This window comes from Chlorocebus sabaeus, chromosome 22 (genome assembly GCF_047675955.1).
Source record: "Chlorocebus sabaeus isolate Y175 chromosome 22, mChlSab1.0.hap1, whole genome shotgun sequence".
NCBI lineage: Eukaryota > Metazoa > Chordata > Mammalia > Primates > Cercopithecidae > Chlorocebus > Chlorocebus sabaeus.
In genome coordinates, this window is record NC_132925.1 from 80,884,096 (window position 1) to 80,901,841 (window position 17,746).

At 38.5% G+C, this 17,746-nt stretch overlaps 1 protein-coding gene across 3 annotated transcripts in view; it reads left to right on the top strand.

Annotated features, from left to right (window-relative positions):
- The window catches only part of CFAP20DC (CFAP20 domain containing), a 307,024-nt gene that overhangs the window by 166,503 nt on the left and 122,775 nt on the right, over nucleotides 1-17,746 (top strand). For all 3 annotated transcript variants that reach the window (XM_007984801.3, XM_007984802.3, XM_073009987.1), the window contains exon 7: nucleotides 13,737-13,901. In XM_007984801.3, coding sequence (XP_007982992.1) covers nucleotides 13,737-13,901 — 165 coding nt within the window. The remainder of the gene's footprint in view (nucleotides 1-13,736; nucleotides 13,902-17,746) is intronic.

Below are 17,746 nucleotides of genomic sequence, written 5' to 3' on the forward strand. Positions count from 1 at the left end.
AATGAACACACTTTATGGCAATATTTTGGCAGAGAACTTTGTGTTTTATACTTGGCCCTCACTGGTGTTTCAGATAAGTGAAATTCCGTATAACTAAAGCACTGTGCTAGGCACTGCAGGCTATAACTAAATAAATAAGATGAATGTAGATGAGTCTGAGACCAGCGAACTATTACAAAATTAGTCATTATTTAAACTATATTAATTAGAAGGAGGTGTATACCAAAACTGATCTGTAAATCTCACTCCTTATAAGCCTTAATAAAATGGGGATGATGACTTTTAATGCATACAGTGCTTTACATATATGTTAAAAATGATGACTTAATTCTTACAACTAGTTAAGATCCTCATCAAATACATTAAACACCTACAGAATGGATCATTTTATGATGGCTTTTATGGCCAAAGAAAGGGGAACAGGGTTACAAAGTCACTCAAACATTCCAATAATATACAACCTCATATTGGGAGCAAAGACATCAAAAAACTCACCATCTGGTGGTGCTTGGATGCTGCATGAGCTGTCAGCTTCTCATAGCCTTCTCTTTCATGTGCCATTTAGCCATTCTCAACTGGTCATTCCAGCCAATATTATGTGCTTTCATATTTGTTAGCAAAAGCAGTTTAGATTCAGCTATGTCCTTATCTAGATGTTAGTCAGGCAGTCTGTATGTTTCCATACACAGTCCGTTCCAGAAGATAGAACACATCTGAAAGAACAATGCAGATAGGCCCTGGTCCCTTAATATCTGATTGATTTGTTATTTGCCATCTGGGAGAAAGTTGTAATATCCAAATAAAATGTGTATGGAGTACTTTTCAGGATATAGTTGAACAAAGACTAACCAAAGGAAAAAAAGGGAAGACATGGCAGCTGCATTTAATCTAGTCCAGCCTGTTATTAAGGGGCTTTTGTCCATAAGGGGATTACTTTGCATCCCCTTTGATCCAGGTACTATACGAAATATATCATTAGGATTCTCCCATCATTCACTTCCAGGCTCGCAATCCTTTGGCAGAACTTTATCTCAGTTCCTAGAATGCACCAGAGTCCTTCTGCCCTCATAGTCCTCAATGATCTATTCCTTTCACCTCACTGATCACTCCCACCCATTTTATCAGGCTATCTTCTACTTATCTTATGACTCAGCTTAAATGTCTCTTTTTCACACAAGACTTTCCCTGACACCTTATGCTATTAGATTCCCCCATTATGCTATTTCTTCACCTTGAACTTTTCCTTCAGAGTACTTAGCAAAATTTTAATTAAAGAATTATCTGTGGAGAGAGGGGGCCAGGATGGCTGATTAGAAGCAGCTGTTGTCTGTGGCACTCGTGGAGAGGAATGAAAGTGGCAAGTGAATTCAGCACCCTCAACTGAAATATCCAGGTTCTCACGTTGCTGACTAGTCAAACATCTTGACCCACAGAGAATGAAAAAAAGCAGGGTGGGGTGATGGCCCACCCGGGAGTGGCATGAAGCCAAAGGTACCCCCACCCCAGCCAAGGGAAGCAGTGAGTGATTGTGCAGTCCTGCCCAGGAAACCACGCACCTCCCACGGATCTTTGCAACCAGCAGATTAGGAGATCCCCTCATAAGCCGATGCCACCAGGGTATGGGGTCCAATACACAGAACTGTGTGGAGTCCCAGCAGAGCAGCCACTCAGGCACACACAGAGACCCAGGAGTTTTGCATACTTCACCCCTGGGATTCTCAGCAAGGTGGGAGATCCGTCCCTAGAAAGGGAACTGAATCCAGGGAGCCAAGCAGCATGTTCTGCAGGCCCCACTTCCACAGTGCCTCACAAATTAAGACCTACTGGCTTGGAATTCCAGCCAGCCAGCAGCAACAGACTTGAGTCTGCCTGAGAAGGACTGAGTTCCCAGCGGGAGGGGCGGCTACCATCTCTATGGTTTGGGCAACTCAGCCGTTCCAACCTGTCAGCTCTGGAGAGTCCAGATGGTCTGGACAAGGAAGGGTCCCCCACAATGCAGCACAGCTGCACTACCAGAAAGCAGCCAGACTGCTTTTTTTAAGTGGGTCCCTGATCCTGTTGCTCCTAACTGGATGAGACCTCCCAACAGGGGTCTCCAGCCTACTCCTACAGGTGCAGTTCAGGCTGGCAACAGGTCAGTACCCCCCGGGACAGAGATTCCAGAGGAAGAAGCAGGCTGGTATTTTTGCTGTTTCATGGCCTTCACTGGTGATACCTTGGTGTGGGAAAAGCTGAGGCAACTAGGGTCTGCAGCGGACCCTCAGAAAACCACAGCAGCCCTGTGGAAGAATAGCCTGACTGTTAAAAGAAAAAGAAAAAACAACAACAATAACATAAACAAAAAGGACCCCACAAAAATCCAACTCAAAGATGAGCAATCTCAAAGATCAAAGGTAGATAAACCCACAAAGATGAGAAACAATGCAAAAGCACTGAAAACTCAAAAAGCCAGAGTGCCTAGTTTCCTCCACATGACAACAACAGCTCTCCAGAATGGCACAAAATGGGGCTGAGCCTGAGATGACTAAACTGACAGAAGTAGGCTTCAGAAGGTGGGTAATAACAAATTTCGCTGAGCTAAAGGAGCATGTTGTAACCCAATGCAAAGAAGCTAAGAATCATGATAAAACAGTACAGGAGCTGATAGCCAAAATAGCCAGTTTAAGGAGGAACATAACTGAACTGATGGAGCTGAAAAACACAACATGAGAACTTCGCAGTGCAATCACAAGTATCAATAGCAGGCCAGGTACAGTGGCTCACACCTATAATCTCAGCACTTTGGGAAGCCAAAGCGTGTGAATCACTTGAGCTCAGGAGTTTGAGACCAGACTGGCCAACATAGTGAAACCCTGTCTCTACTAAAACTACAAAAATTAGCCAGACATAGTGATGTGCTTATGTAGTTCCAGTTACTTGGGAGGCTAAGGCAGGAGAATCACTTGAACCTGGGAGGCAGAGGTTGCTGTGAAATGAGATCACACCACTGCACTGCAGCCTGGGCGACAGAGTGAGACACTATCTGGAAAAAAAAAAAAAAAAGTAACAGAATAGACCAAATGGAGGAAAGAATCTCAGAGCTTGAAGACTATCTTTCTGAAATAAGAAAAGCAGACAAGAATAGAGAAAAAAAAGGAATGAACAAAACCTCCAAGAAATATGGGGATTATGGAAAGAGACTGAACTTACAACTGACTGAGGTACCTGAAAGAGACTGAGAGATGGAACCAACTTGTAAAACATACTTCAGGATATCATCCAGGAGAACTTCCCCAACCTAGTAAGCCAGGCCAACATTCAAATTCAGGAAATGCAGAGAACCCCAATAAGATACTCCATGAAACAATCAACGCCAGGGCACATAATCATCAGATTCTCCAAGGTCAAAATGAAAGAGAAAATGTTAAGGGCAGCCAGAGGGCAAGGCCAGTTCGCCTACAAAGGGAAGCCCATCAGACTAACAGCAGACCTCCCAGCAGAAACCCTGCAAGTCAGAAGAGACTGGGGGACAAATTCAACATTCTTAAGAAAAGAATTTCCAACCCAGAATTTCATATCTGGCCAAACTAAGCTTCATAAGTGAAAAGAAATAAGATACTTTTCAGACAAGCAAATGCTGAGAGAATTCATCACCACGAGGCCTGCCTTGCAAGCACTTCTGAAGGAAGCACTAAATATGGAAAGGAAAGACCATTGCCAGCCACTACAAAAACACACTGAAGTACAGTGTATCTGAAGTACACAGACCAGTGACGCTGTGAAGCAACCACATAAACAAATCTGCAGAATAACTAGCTATCATCATAATGACAGGATCAAATTCCCATATAACAATACTAACCTTAAATTTAAATGAACTTTGTGTCCCAAATAAAAGACACAATGGCAAGCTGGATAATGAGCCAAGATTCATGGTATGCTGCCTTCAAGAGACCTATCTCATGTGCAAAGACACACACACATACACTTAAAATAAAGGAATGGGGGAAAATTTACCAAGCAAATGGAAAACAGAAAAAAGCAGGGGTTGCAATCCTAGTTTCTGACAAAACAGACTTTAAACCAACAAATATCAAAAAAGACAAAGAAGGGCATTATGTAGTGATAAAGGGTTCAATTTAAGAAGTGCTAACTATCCTAAATATATATGCACCCAATACAGGAGCTTGCAGATTCATAAAGCAAGTTCTTAGAGACTTTCAAAGAGACTTAGACTCCCATACAATAATAATGGGAGACTTTAACAGCCTGCTGACAATATTAGACAGATAATCAAAGCAAAAAATTCACAAAGATATTTAGGACCTGAACCCAGCTCTGGATCAAGGGGACCCAATAGATATCTACAGAACTCTCCACCCAAAAACAACAGAATATACATTCTTCTCATCCCCACATGACACTCACTCTAAAATTGATCACATAAATCTGAAGTAAAACACTCCTCAGCAAATGCAGAAGAATTGAAATCATAACAAACAGTCCCTCAGACAACAGCACAACCAAATTAGAATTCAAGATTAAGAAATTCAGTCAAAATTACACAACTACATGGAAATTGAACAACCAGCTCCTGAGTTACTCTTGGGTAAATAATGGAATTAAGGCAGAAATCAGGAAGTTTTTTGAAACTAATGAGAACAAAGAGACAGTGTAGCAGAATTTCTGGGATGCAGCTAAAGCACTGTTAAGAGGGAAATTTATAACACTAAATGCCCACATCAAAAAGCTAGAAAGATCACAAAGTTAACAAGCTAAATCACAATGAAAAGAACTAGAGAAACAAGAGCAAACAAACCCCAAAGCTAGCAGGAGACAAGAAATAACCAAGATCAGAGCTGAACTAAAGGAGATAGATAGACAAAATACCCTTCAAAAAATCAACGAATCCAGGAGCTGGTTTCTTGAAAAAAATTAATAAAGTAGATAGACCACTAGCTATAGTAATAAAGATGAAAAGAGAAGTAAATCAAATAAACATGAGTAGAAATGATAACCACTGACCCCACAGAAATACAAATAACCATCAGAGAATACTATAAACATCTATGCACATAAACTTGAAAATCCAGTAGAAATGGATAAATTCATGAACACATACACCCTCCCAAGAGTGAACCAGGAAGAAATTGAGTCCCTGAACAGACCAATAATGAGTTCTGAAATTGAAGCAGTGATATGGTTTGGCTGTGTCCCCACCCAAATCTCATCTTGAATTCCCACATGTTGTGGGAGGGACCTGATAGGAGGTAATTGAATCATGCGGGCAGGTTGTTCTTGTGCTGTTCTTGTAATAGCAAATAAGTCTCACAAGATCTGATGGTTTTAAAAAGGGGAGTTTCCTTAGACAAACTCTTTTTGCCTGCTGCCATACATGTAAGATGTCACTTGCTCCTCCTTGCCTTCCACCATGATTTTGAGGCCTCCCCAACCATGTGGAACTGGGAGTTCCCCATTAAGCCTCTTTCTTTTGTAAATTGCCCAGTCTCGGGTATGTCCTTATCAGTAGCATGAAAACAGCCTAATACAGTACATTGGTACCAATAGAGTTGGGGCACTGCTGAAAAGATACCTGAAAATGTAGAAGCAACTTTGGAACTAACAGGAGTGCCTAGAAGAAGAAAGGAAAATGTGGGAAAGTTTAGAGCTTGCTAAAGACTTGTTGAATGACTTTAACCAAAATGCTGATAGCGATATGAACAACAAAGTCCAGGCTGAGGTGGTCTCAGAAGGAAATGAGGAACTTGGGAACTGGAGCAAAGGTGACTTTTGTTATGTTTTAGCAAAGAGACTGGTGGCATTTCACCCATGCCCTAGAGATTTGTGGAACTTTGACCTTGAGAGAGATGATTTAGGGTATCTGGCAGAAGAAATTTTTAAGCAGCAAAGCATTAAAGAGGTGACTTGGGTGCTGTTAAAGGCATTCAGTTTTAAAAGGGAAGCAGAACATGAAAGTTCTGAAAAGCTGTAGCCTGACAATGTGATAGAAAAGAAAATCCCATTTTCTGAGGAGAATTTCCCAGCTGGCTGCAGAAATTTGCATAAGTGATGAGGGGCCGAACGTTAGCCCCTAAGACAATGGGGAATAGGTCTCTAGGGCATATCAGAGATCTTCTTGGAAGCCCCTCCCATCACAGGCCCTAAGGCCTAGGAGGAAAAAGTGGTTTCATGGGCCAGGACCAGAGTCGCCATGTTGTGTGCAGCCTAGGGACTTGGTGCCCTGTGACCCAGCTGCTCCAGCCATGGCTACAAGGGGCCAACATAGAGCTTGGGCCGTGGCTTTAGAGGGTGCAAGCCCAAAGCCATGGCAGCTTCCACACAGTGTTGAGCCTGCAAGTGCACAGAGGTCAAGAATTGAGGTTTGGGAACCTCCACCTTGATTTCAGAGGATGTATGGAAATGTCTGGATGCCCAGGCACAAGTTTGTTGCAGGGGCAGGGCCTTCATGAGAACCTCTGCTAGGGCAGTGCAGAAGGGAAATGTGGGATTGGAGCCACCACACAGACTTCCCACTGGAGCACCACCCAGTGGAGCTGTAAGAAGAGGACTACCATCCTCCAAAACCACAGAATGGTAGATTCACCAACAGCTTGCTCTGTGTGCCTGGAAAACTCGCAGACAACGACAGCCCGTGAAAGCATCTAGGATGGGGACTATACCCTGCAGAGCCACAGGGCCGGAGCTGCCAAAGGCCATGGGAACACACCTCTTGCATCAACGTGTCCTGAATGTGAGATGTGGAGTCAAAGGAGATCATTTTGGAGCTTTGAGATTTGACTTCCCTGCTGGATTTTGGACTTGCATGAGGCCTGTAGCTTCTTTGTTTTGGCCAATTTCTCTCATTTGGAATGGCTGTTTTTACTCAGTACCTGTACCCCTGTTTTATCTAGGAAATAACTAACTTGCTTTTGATTTTACAGGCTCATAGGCAGAAGGGACTTGCCTTGTCTCAGAAGAGACTTTGGACTGTGGTCTTTTTGAGTTAATGCTGATATGAGTTAAGACTTTGGGGGACTGTTGGGAAGGCGTAATTGGTTTTGAAATGTGAGAACATGAGATTTGGGAGGGGCCAAAGGGGGAATGATATGGTTTCGCTGTGTCCCTACCCAGATCTCATCTTGAATTCCCATGTGTTTTGGGAGGGACTCAGTAGGAGGTAATTGCATCATGGGGGCAGGTACTTCCTATGCTGTTCTCATGATAGTGAATAAGTCTCATGAGATCTGATTGTTTTAAAAGGGGGAGTTTCCCTGCACAAGCTTTTTTTGCCTGCTGCCATCCTTGTAAGAGGTGACATGCTCCTTTTCCTTCCACCATGATTGTGAGGCCTCTCTAGCCATGTGGAGCTGTGAGTTCTCCATTAAACCTCTTTCTTTTGTAAATTGCCGAGTCTCAGGTATGTCTTTATCAGCAGCATGAAAACAGACTAATGCAGGCTCTAATAAACAGCCTACCAGCCAAAAAAAATAAAAGCCCAGGAACAGACAGATTCACACCTGGATTCTGCCAGAGGTTAAAAAAAAAAAGCTGGTACCATTTCTAATAAAACTATTCCAAACCACTGAAAAGAAGGGACTCCTCCCTAACTCGTTCTATGAGGCCATCATCCTGACACCAAAACCTGGCAGATATACAACAAAAAAAGAAAACTTAAGGCCAATATCCTTGATGAACATTGATGCAAACATCTTCACAAAAATATTGGCAAACCAAATCCAGCAGCTTACCAAAAAGCTTGTCCGCCACAATCAAATTGGCTTTATCCCCAGTATGCAAGGTTAGTTCAACATACACAAATCAATAAATGTCATTCATCACATACACAGAACCAAAGACAAAACCCACATGATTATCTTAATAGATACAGAAAAGGCCTTTGATAAAATTCAACATTCCTTCATGTTAAAAACTCTCAATAAACTAGGTGTTGAAGAAACACACCTCAAAATAATAAGAACTATATATGACAAACCCACAGCCAGTATCATACTGAATGGGCAAAAGCTGAAAGCATTCCCCTTGGAAACCAGCACAAGACAAGAATGCCCTCTCTCACCACTCCTATGCCATGTAATATTTGAAGTTCTGGCCAGGGCAATCAGGCAAGAGAAAAAAAGGAGTATTCAAATAGGAAGAGAGGAAGTCAAATTATCTTTTTGCAGATGACATGATCCTATATCTAGAAAACCGCATCATCTCAGCCCAAAGCTTTTTAAGCTGATAAGCAACTTCTGCAAAATCTCAGGATACAAAATCAACATGCAAACATTGCTAGCATTCCTATACACCAACAACAGGCAAGCAGAGAGCTAAATCATGAATGAACTGCCATTCACAACTGGCACAAAAAGAATAAAATATCTGGGAATACAACTAACAAGGGAATTGAAGGACCTCTTCAAGGAGGACTACAATCCACTCTCAGAGAAATCAGATAGGACACAAACAAATGGAAAAACATTCCATGCTCATGGATAGGAAGAATCAATATCATGAAAATGGCCATACTGCCCAAAGTAATTTACAAATTCAATGCTATTCCCATTAAACTGCCATTGATGTTCTTCACAGAATTAGAAAGAAACTACTTTAAAATTCCTATGGAACCAAAAAAGAGCCTGTATAGCCAAGACAATCTTACGCGAAAAGAACAAAGCTGGAGGCATCACATTATCCAACTTCAATCTATGCTACAAGTCTACAATAACCAAAAGAGCATGGTACTGGTACAAAAACAGGCACATAGACCAGCGGAAGAGAATAGAGAGCCTAGAAATAAGGCCACGCATCTACAGCCATCTGATCTTCAACAAAGCTGACAAAATCAATGAATGGGGGAAAGACTACCTATTCAATAAATGGTGCTGGGATAACTGGTTAGCCATATGCATCAGATTGAAGCTGGACTCCTTTCTTACACCATATACAGAAATCAACTCAAGATGGATTAAAGACTTAAATGTAAAACCCAAAACTTAAAACCCTAGAAGAAAATCTGGGCATTCAGGACATAGACACAGGCAAAGATTTGTCCACTCAGTTCACAGGCATGTGCAAAGATTTCATGATGAAAACGCCAAAAGCAATTGCAACAAAAGCATTTCAAAATAGACAAGTGGGCTCTATTAAACTAAAGAACTTCTGCACAGCAAAAGAAACTATCATCAGAGTGAACAGACAACATAGAGAATGGGAGAATATTTTTGCAACCTATCCATCTGACAAAGGTTCAATATTCAGAGTCTACAAGGAACTTAAGAAATTTACAAGAAAAAAAAAACAAATAACCCCATTAAAAAGTGGGCAAAGGACATGAACAGACACTTCTCAAAAGAAGCCATACATGAGCCAACAAACATGAAAAAAAGTTCAATATCACTGATCATTAGAGAAATGCAAATCAAAACCACAGTGAGACACCATCTCACACCAGTCAGAATGGCCACTATTAAAAAGTCAAAAAAAAAAGATGCTGGTGAGGTTGTGGGGATAAAGGAATCATTTTACACTGTTGATGGAAGTGCAAATTAGTTCATAGTTCATCCATTGTGGAGGACAGTGTGGCGATTCCTCAAAGAACTAGAGGCAGAAATATCATTTGACCCAGCAATCCCATAACTAGGTGTATACCCAAAGGTAATTCTACTATAATTCTACTATAAGGATACTTGCACACATATGTTCACTGCAGCACTATTCACAATAGCAATGACATGGAACAAGATCATGTCCTTTGCAGAGACATGGAGCTGGAAGCCATTATCCTCAGCAAACTAATGCAGGAAGAGGAAACGAAATACTGCATGCTCTCATAAGTGAGAACTGAATGATAAGAACACATGGACACATGGAGGGAGGACAACACACACTAGGGCTTGTCAGGAGTTGGGGAAAGGAGAGCATGAGGAAGGATACCTAATGGATGCTGGACTTAATACCTGGGTGATGGGAATGATCTGTGCAGTGAACCACCTTGGCACACATTTACCTATGTAATAAACCTGCACACCCTCCACATGTACCCCTGAACTTAAAAGTTGAAGAAAAAGAATTATTTGTGATTTTGTTTCATATTCGCTGCTAGGTGTAAGCTTCAAGGAGGCAAGGACAGGGTCACTCTGGCTCACCCCTAGATTCCCAGCCATTAGACATATGCCTGGCACACAGTAGAGCCCCAATGAATATTTGTTGAATGACAGAATGAGTAAATAAATGAAACTGGACCATGCTTTCTGTGAACTCACAATGAAGCGCTGTTTAACGTTTATGTAGGGTCTGTTCTATTTTCACACTTAGCCTTTATTTTAAAATTAAACTGTATATGCTAAAAATACAGTAACTTAGTAATTGGACATAGAAAAGGTGGTGATTGGTTAGCGGTGAGGTGAGAAGACGGGTGAATTTCCATTTAGTGCTACAGAACATCCAACTGCCAGGTAATAGATAGTCCTAAAGCTCTTTCATAGCTTGGTTTCACAAAAATGAGACTAAAGTCCCTTTCCAAGTATTCCACCATGAAATCTCAGAGAAACCTTTAGAGCTAGTAGTTCTAGATGGGCCTAATGGTTAGTCTTTATTTTAAAATAATCAACCAATTTTTTTTAAAAACAATTCTCCTTTTATTGCAGGTTTTATACTGCTCACAGTTTCCCTCAAATAATCATCCAGTAAGTGGTGAAACAGTTCTAGGTGCAAAGGGAGAGTAGATATAGAGAAACAAAAGATGTTGGATGATGCAGATTGGATTATAGCCTTTTAATGTGAAGTCTGATCTGCATGTCAACCATATTTCTTTAAGATTCAGATTGCAGTTTTGTGATAGTCCCTGCCTTGTTCTGTCTTCCATAAAAGCTTAGGCACTTATGGTTACTAGAGATTTGCTGTCTGTCTCTTGTTAGTTGTAAGTTCAAGTTTTGTGTTCATACATTTCAAATTTTGTATGCCATTGTATCCTTGTACTTGTCACACAAGCTCAATAATCTAAAGTTTTCATGATTCTCATTGTAGGGTTCAGAAGACAGCATTTTATTTCAGGTTTTTACTGGCCTCCAGAATTCTCTTCATCTTCTAATTTAAAAAATCTTCATTTATTAATATTGGCATTGACGTGGAAATTATCTTTTTCTATCTCAAAGGAGTTTTGAGGTATATGTCAAATATATCTGAAGTTAGGTAAATATTTACTATTTTGAGAGTTCATTTGCTCAGTTGCTTATATAGATTTTCTAAATGTTGATGACAAAGAATGAATAGACAAAACATCTGAAAACTATTATTTGTAAATCTAGTGCATTTTTAATGGCTAGAGCATTAGGACATTTAGAAATCATTGCACTGCTGATGAGTATTTAAGTTTTTAGTTAGATGACTGATTTTCCTTTTTCAGATTAGGACATTAGGATCTAATTAGAAAAATGCCATGGCTAGGATGCACAGAAACCTCTTCTATTTGCTTTTATGAAGTGTGAGAATTGTACATAAGGAAGTTTTTTGAGGGATGATTGGTTGAATTTTCCTGACTACATACATTCACATATATACATACAAAATTTTTCCACCACATTCTAAAAACAGCAACTTTACTCATAAAAATCAAACATATATAGAAATTATTGTGAAGAATAAAATTTAAAACTATGCTTGAGTTAACCACCTAAAGTTAGTTTCATTTAGTATATTTCCTTTCAGGTTTTTTGCCATTCACACTTTTTTTTTTTTTTTTTAAATGCAGAATCTTTCTCCGTCTCCCAGGCTGGAGTGCAGTGGTGCAATCATCACTCACTGCAGCCTGCACCGCCCAGGCTCAAGTGATTCTCTCACCTCAGCTTCCTGGGTGGCTGGGACTATGCCCAGCTAATTTTTTTGTTTGTTTGTTTGTTTTTTAGAGAAATGCGGTATGGCTATGTTACCCAGGCTGGTCTTGAACTTGGGCCTGAAATCCTCCCACCTCAGCCTCCCAAAGTGCTGGGATTACAGGCTTGAGCCACCACACCCACCCCCTTCATACATTTTATAGTTTTATTTTCCATGGTTGAGATAGTTTTTTGTATCTGTTTTTTTCATTTAACTTCTTATCTCAAGCCTTTCCCATATCAGGAAGACATCTTCATAAATTCAGCTTATTGTGGCTCTTTACTGTCTCATCCCATAAAACACTGTAATGTGCTTAACACTCCTCAAGTACTGGAAATTTAAGTTGTTTATTTTTCAGAACCTATAAACACTTATTTGCATAGATCCTTGAGTTTCTAATTTTTTAATTTTAGAGTAGATTCATAAAATGAAATTACTGAGTAAAATGGTAGGAACATTTTTAAGGCTTTGGTACACATAGTAAAGTCTTTCTAGGATATTAACACTAATTTATATTCCCACTTGCTACAAATGACAAAGCTTAATATATTTACTATAAAAGAGGTCATATAAGTAAATAGGAAAAATGTACTAATAGTAAAATGGCTTACAAACATGAACAGAAAATTTACTAAAAACAAAAGTACAGAGAGACATCTGCACTCCCATGTTTATTGCAGCACCGTTCATAATACATGAGATACAGAATCAACACAGGTGTCCAACAACAGATGAATGAATAAAGAAAATGTGGTATACATACACCATGGAATACTATTCAGCCTGTATTTTGAATGAAATCCTGTCATTTGCAGCAACACAGATAGAACTGGACTTTATGTTAAGTGAAATAAGCCAGGAACAGAAAGTTAAATACCACTTGTTCTCACTCATGTGGAAGCTTTAAAAAATTGATCACTTAGAAGTAAAAAGAAGTACAGAGGATACTAGATGCTGGGAATGGTAGGGGGAAGGGAGGTCTAGGGAAAGATTTGTTAAAGAACACAAATGTATGGCTAGGTAAGAGGAATACCATTGTAAGAGGACTATAGTTAACAATAATATGTTATATACTTTCAAATAGATAGGAAGATATTGAGTGTACCCACCAAAAAGAAATGATAAATGTTTGAGATGATGAACATGCTAATTACCCTGATCTGTTCACCATATATTACATGTATCTAAACATCACTATGAATATGCACAATTCCTATTTGTCAATTAAAAAACAATTTTTAAAAAGAAAATTAAAATATCCATATAAATATATATGAATGAAATTAAAATAAAATATCATTTTAAGTATAATAAGCTATTATTTTGAAAATATTAGAAGGTAAGATGTTAACAGAGGAAGCTGGGTAAAGGGTAATAGGAAGCTCTCTAAACTTTTTTTTAACTTTTCTAAAAGTCTAAAATTATTTCAAAATAAAAAGTTAAAAAATTAATTTACCCATATAACGGCTGTGGGTGCTTAAGTTATTCAATATGTTTGTACTTACTGATCTCATATAAATAAGCTGATGTACTCCCAGAAATCTTAAATGGTGCATACCTAATTTGTTCACTCAAGTCACACCTCTAGTATTGAAAAGAAAGTGTGGAATATTTCCAATGCATGCTCTTATTTATTGTATAGTTTTCTGAACTTGCTCCATATAGTGTGAGCTTTATCTCATTTAATCCTGTCTACCCTAGGAAGTAAGCAGTAAAATTATCATGCTCATTTTACAAATGAGAAAATCAGGGCCGAAAGGTTGAATAACTCATACAAAGTCATATGCTAAAATCTTTAATTTTAATTGGTTTCATTTATGTGATATGTCCATGTAGCAGAAATGGCTTACATTTTGAAAATGAATGTTTGTCTTTATTTCCAGCTGTCTGTGGTGTTCCCTTTTCAACAGATGAGCCTACAGATATTATACCACGAAGCTGTCAACTAATGACAGATGTTCCACATGTCACACAGCTGCTAAACATGACTAAACTTCGACAAACTGAAATAAAATTTGGAAGCCATCCTCTAAGATCAGCAGAATCAGGTACACACCCAGGCACCTAAATTAAAAGTGTAATATGTCTGCATCTCCCCCATAAAGTGTGACTTCCTCCGAAAAGGGCATTGTCCCTCATTCTTCTATATCCTTAGCACTTAACAGAGTATACTTGCCACATACCAGGCCAGGGGCTACAAACTCAGATCACTAACAAGGCCAGGAGGATAACATAAATGAACAAAGTGGGCTGGTTGCCTGAGTATTTGACACATAGAAATATTTTCAACTTCAGCAGTGAGAGAAATGGTTATGGTATTAAGGGAAACAGTAACTTTAACAACTGTGCAAATAATACATTAAATTCCAATTAACACTCAGCCCCTGTGAGGGAGTTAGTTGTAGGGAGTGGTGGGGACTGAAGCCAACTGGAAGCTCCCTCAGTCTAGAAGGGAGAGCCACAATTCAGTTCTAGCTAGTGTTGCCTTTCAGAAAGGCAGGCCTACTCTCACCAGATCTCCCATTTTTCTCAAGAGGAGCTGGATATGTGAATGTTTATGATAAATCTCCCAATTTTAAAACATTGTCTAAAATATTTTGAAAACACTCCATGGGCCAAACAAAACATGTCAGGACTGCCAGTGTTCTACCTCTGTGATGGCCACCAGAGCTGTTGACCAAATGAATGAGTAGTACTTACAAATGAAGAAATTTAATATTGTCTGGGTGAGTGGTTCTCAACTACCTACGTATTAGAATCACCTCCTTACAGGTTAGAGACATTTTTAATGTCAAAAAAATTTTTTCTGATGTCTGTGTCCCAGGGATTCTGATTTAATTGGCCTAGGATGGACCACTGGATCACTTATCCCACAAAAGCTGTGTGGTTCAGGTGACACTCACAAACACTGAAGTATTTCAATGAAAGGTAAAATGATGGTGGCAATCACAGGACATGTATGGAGGAAGAAGTAGATCTTGAAAGTATCCAACCTATACTTATATAAATAAGTACTTATAATAAATAAATAGATGTGAGGTTGTTGGAAGTGTAAGATGGAGCAGAAGACTGAGCAAAGACAAAGAGACAGCACAATGGGTAGATAAGTTTACTGAGGGATTAATAAGAGGAAGGGCCTTAGTATAAGCAGAGTGACTGTGTTGGAAGAATACGAGAGAAATGGGCTTCAATTTCCTAAGGTAGAGGAATGATAACTTCTGTTTTAGGAAGTTGAATTTAACAGCAGGATTCGAAGTGAAATTTTGAAATCAAGTGAGACCAGAAATTAAGGAGCACAACTAAGAAGTCTTTGTGGCAATCTAGGCTTAAAATGGCAAAGGCCCAGACTCACAGTAGCTTTGAAAGTGGGAAGCAATGGCCCTGAGAGCAACTGCCAGGAAAACTGGCAAGACTCAGTGATTCTCAGGTAACAGATGGGGATGAGAGAGTGGTCAAAGTTTGAAGGAGGTCAAGGAGAAACAAGAGAAAGGAGATAACCATAATATGAAAATTTCAAAAGTGAACTCATTTTATTCTCTGTACTTATTCCATGTTCGTTTATTCTTGGGATATTTTCTATATGTCAATCTTCATCAGTATAACTTATCCTAAATTGTATATTCCCAGAGCATTGGGACCTATTTGGTAACCTTTTCAGTATAAATCCTGGCAGACTACTATGTATAAATAAGCAGTACATTATTTAGCCCTTAATTATGACATTTCCAAACTTACAGAAAATTCGAGAGAATGTATGATGAACAATACCTGTGTACTCATCACCTGCTTCTGCAGTTACCAACTTTAGGTAGGACTTTTTGATAGCAATGCAGGCACACACAATGGGAATTTGTATGCTTACTATATATACTATATTTAGACAGAGAGAGACTGTGTACAATCCATGGTCATTAAAGAGTCTTGAGAAAATATATACATAAAAGGATTAAAAAGATCTGACTACCCAGACAGCTACTGTAAACACTTTGGGTCACAATTCAATCTGAATGGAAGATGTACTACAGAATAAAATAAGTAGGAGTGTGTTCTATAACAAATGCTATATCTGTATCTAATATGCTGTGATAACTTTCCATAACAAATGCTAAACTATAAAGCATATCAGATAATTGTTTGCCATTGTAAATGCTATTTTTCTAGCTTAATGTTTTAAGAATTAATTATGTCTTTATATGTAGCAAACCTGCACGTTGTGCACATGTACCCTACAACTTGAAGTTTAATAATAATAAATAAATTTAAAAAAAAAAAAAAAAAGAATTAATTATGTCTTTAAATGAAAGTGCGAGTCTATATCCAGATATTTTAAGTGTCTTTTTCAATTTAAAGTTGAAAGACACTTATAATGTGTGAAATTAAATGGGAATTTGAATAAATATTAATTGCATCACTAATTCAATGTTTTAATTAAACACAAACTTTTTAATAGGCCATACTTGAACCCAACTGATAAAAGAGGATATTAATATATATTTTGCAATTTCCATAAATGGGCTCTCAGTGCATAATAGTGAACTTGAGTCATATATACAGAAATGAATAATTGTCGTCTCATAGCACATTTCTTCTGCTCTGTGAATCCCAATTATATTTATATGCATTTGTAACCATAGGGTTTATGATTGCACTTCTTAAGTAAATCTCATTGCACATGTATGCCAGCTAAGATTACACAAACATAAATTGCACGTTGTGGTTCTCTTTCTATAAATACTTTTCAATTGCTGATTTTGACATTTGTGAGCTTTGAAGCTTACCATCAGTGAATATTGTAATAATTCTTGTTCTTTGTGTAAGCCATTTGAAAGGTGTAGCTAATGAATAATGCCCAAGGACAGGCTTTTTAATCATGGGAAAGCCAAGAAATATTTCTTCATTTGAAGTACTTGTTTTTGTGTCTTTCTAAAAAGTGGACTCCCCACAATGAGATTTGAATTGCATGAGAAAATGTGTTCTCTTTAATTAACTATGGACTACTCATGTAAATTGTGATATTTTATTATAAATGCACATATTGAGAGATTCCAATGAAACCTCTAGAGAAAGAAGTATCTGTTTTCTGTGGGTGCTTTCTAGTGTTTTCACACAAGCTGAAAAGGAAACCTTAAAACTTCTGACTGTTTTGGAGTGCATTTTGTTGAATAGAATACAACTTGATCAAGAGCTTTTAATGAAACTAATAATTATGTTTCCAAAAACCACGCATTCACACTATTCACTTTGTCAGTTCCCAGTACACATTAACTAATACTGTTGCAGAAGACTGTGGAATCTGATGATCTTATTTTCATTAATGGGACCCCAGTTTAATTGAACCAGAGAACCAGATCTGGTTATTGAAGTTGAGCATTCAGCTGCTAGTGGCAAGATGCAGTGGTCCACTAAGCACAAATCAAAACTAGTAATTTACTTTAAAATTACAAGGCAGTCTTCCCAAGTGCCCTCCTGTCCACAGCAGCCATCTTATTGTATTCTTACTCCTTTTTGAATGAGAAGACACTGACATCCCTAGCTCCTAGCACAATTGCAAATGGGTAAATTAATGCATCAAGCAAAAAAAAAAAAAAAAAAAATGAAATAATCATCTATTTTTGGCAATAGTGACGTCCTTACTAAAAATTTTTCTGTTGGTTCCACACTATGAAAGCAAGATTCAAATATTTAAAAGTCTACTGTGAAGTAGGAGAACCTAAAAGGAGGAGTTAGATTCTGACTTCAGAATAAATCAAGACACTCTTTAATTTCTTCTTTTCTAAACCCAGACTTTTGCTTAGCCTTGTCTTAGGATTGCTGGTTAAAGATATCTCACAATTTTTAGTTTCAATGTGTGATAATTCAAAATAAACTCAGTCATCTCTTACGTTTGAATCGT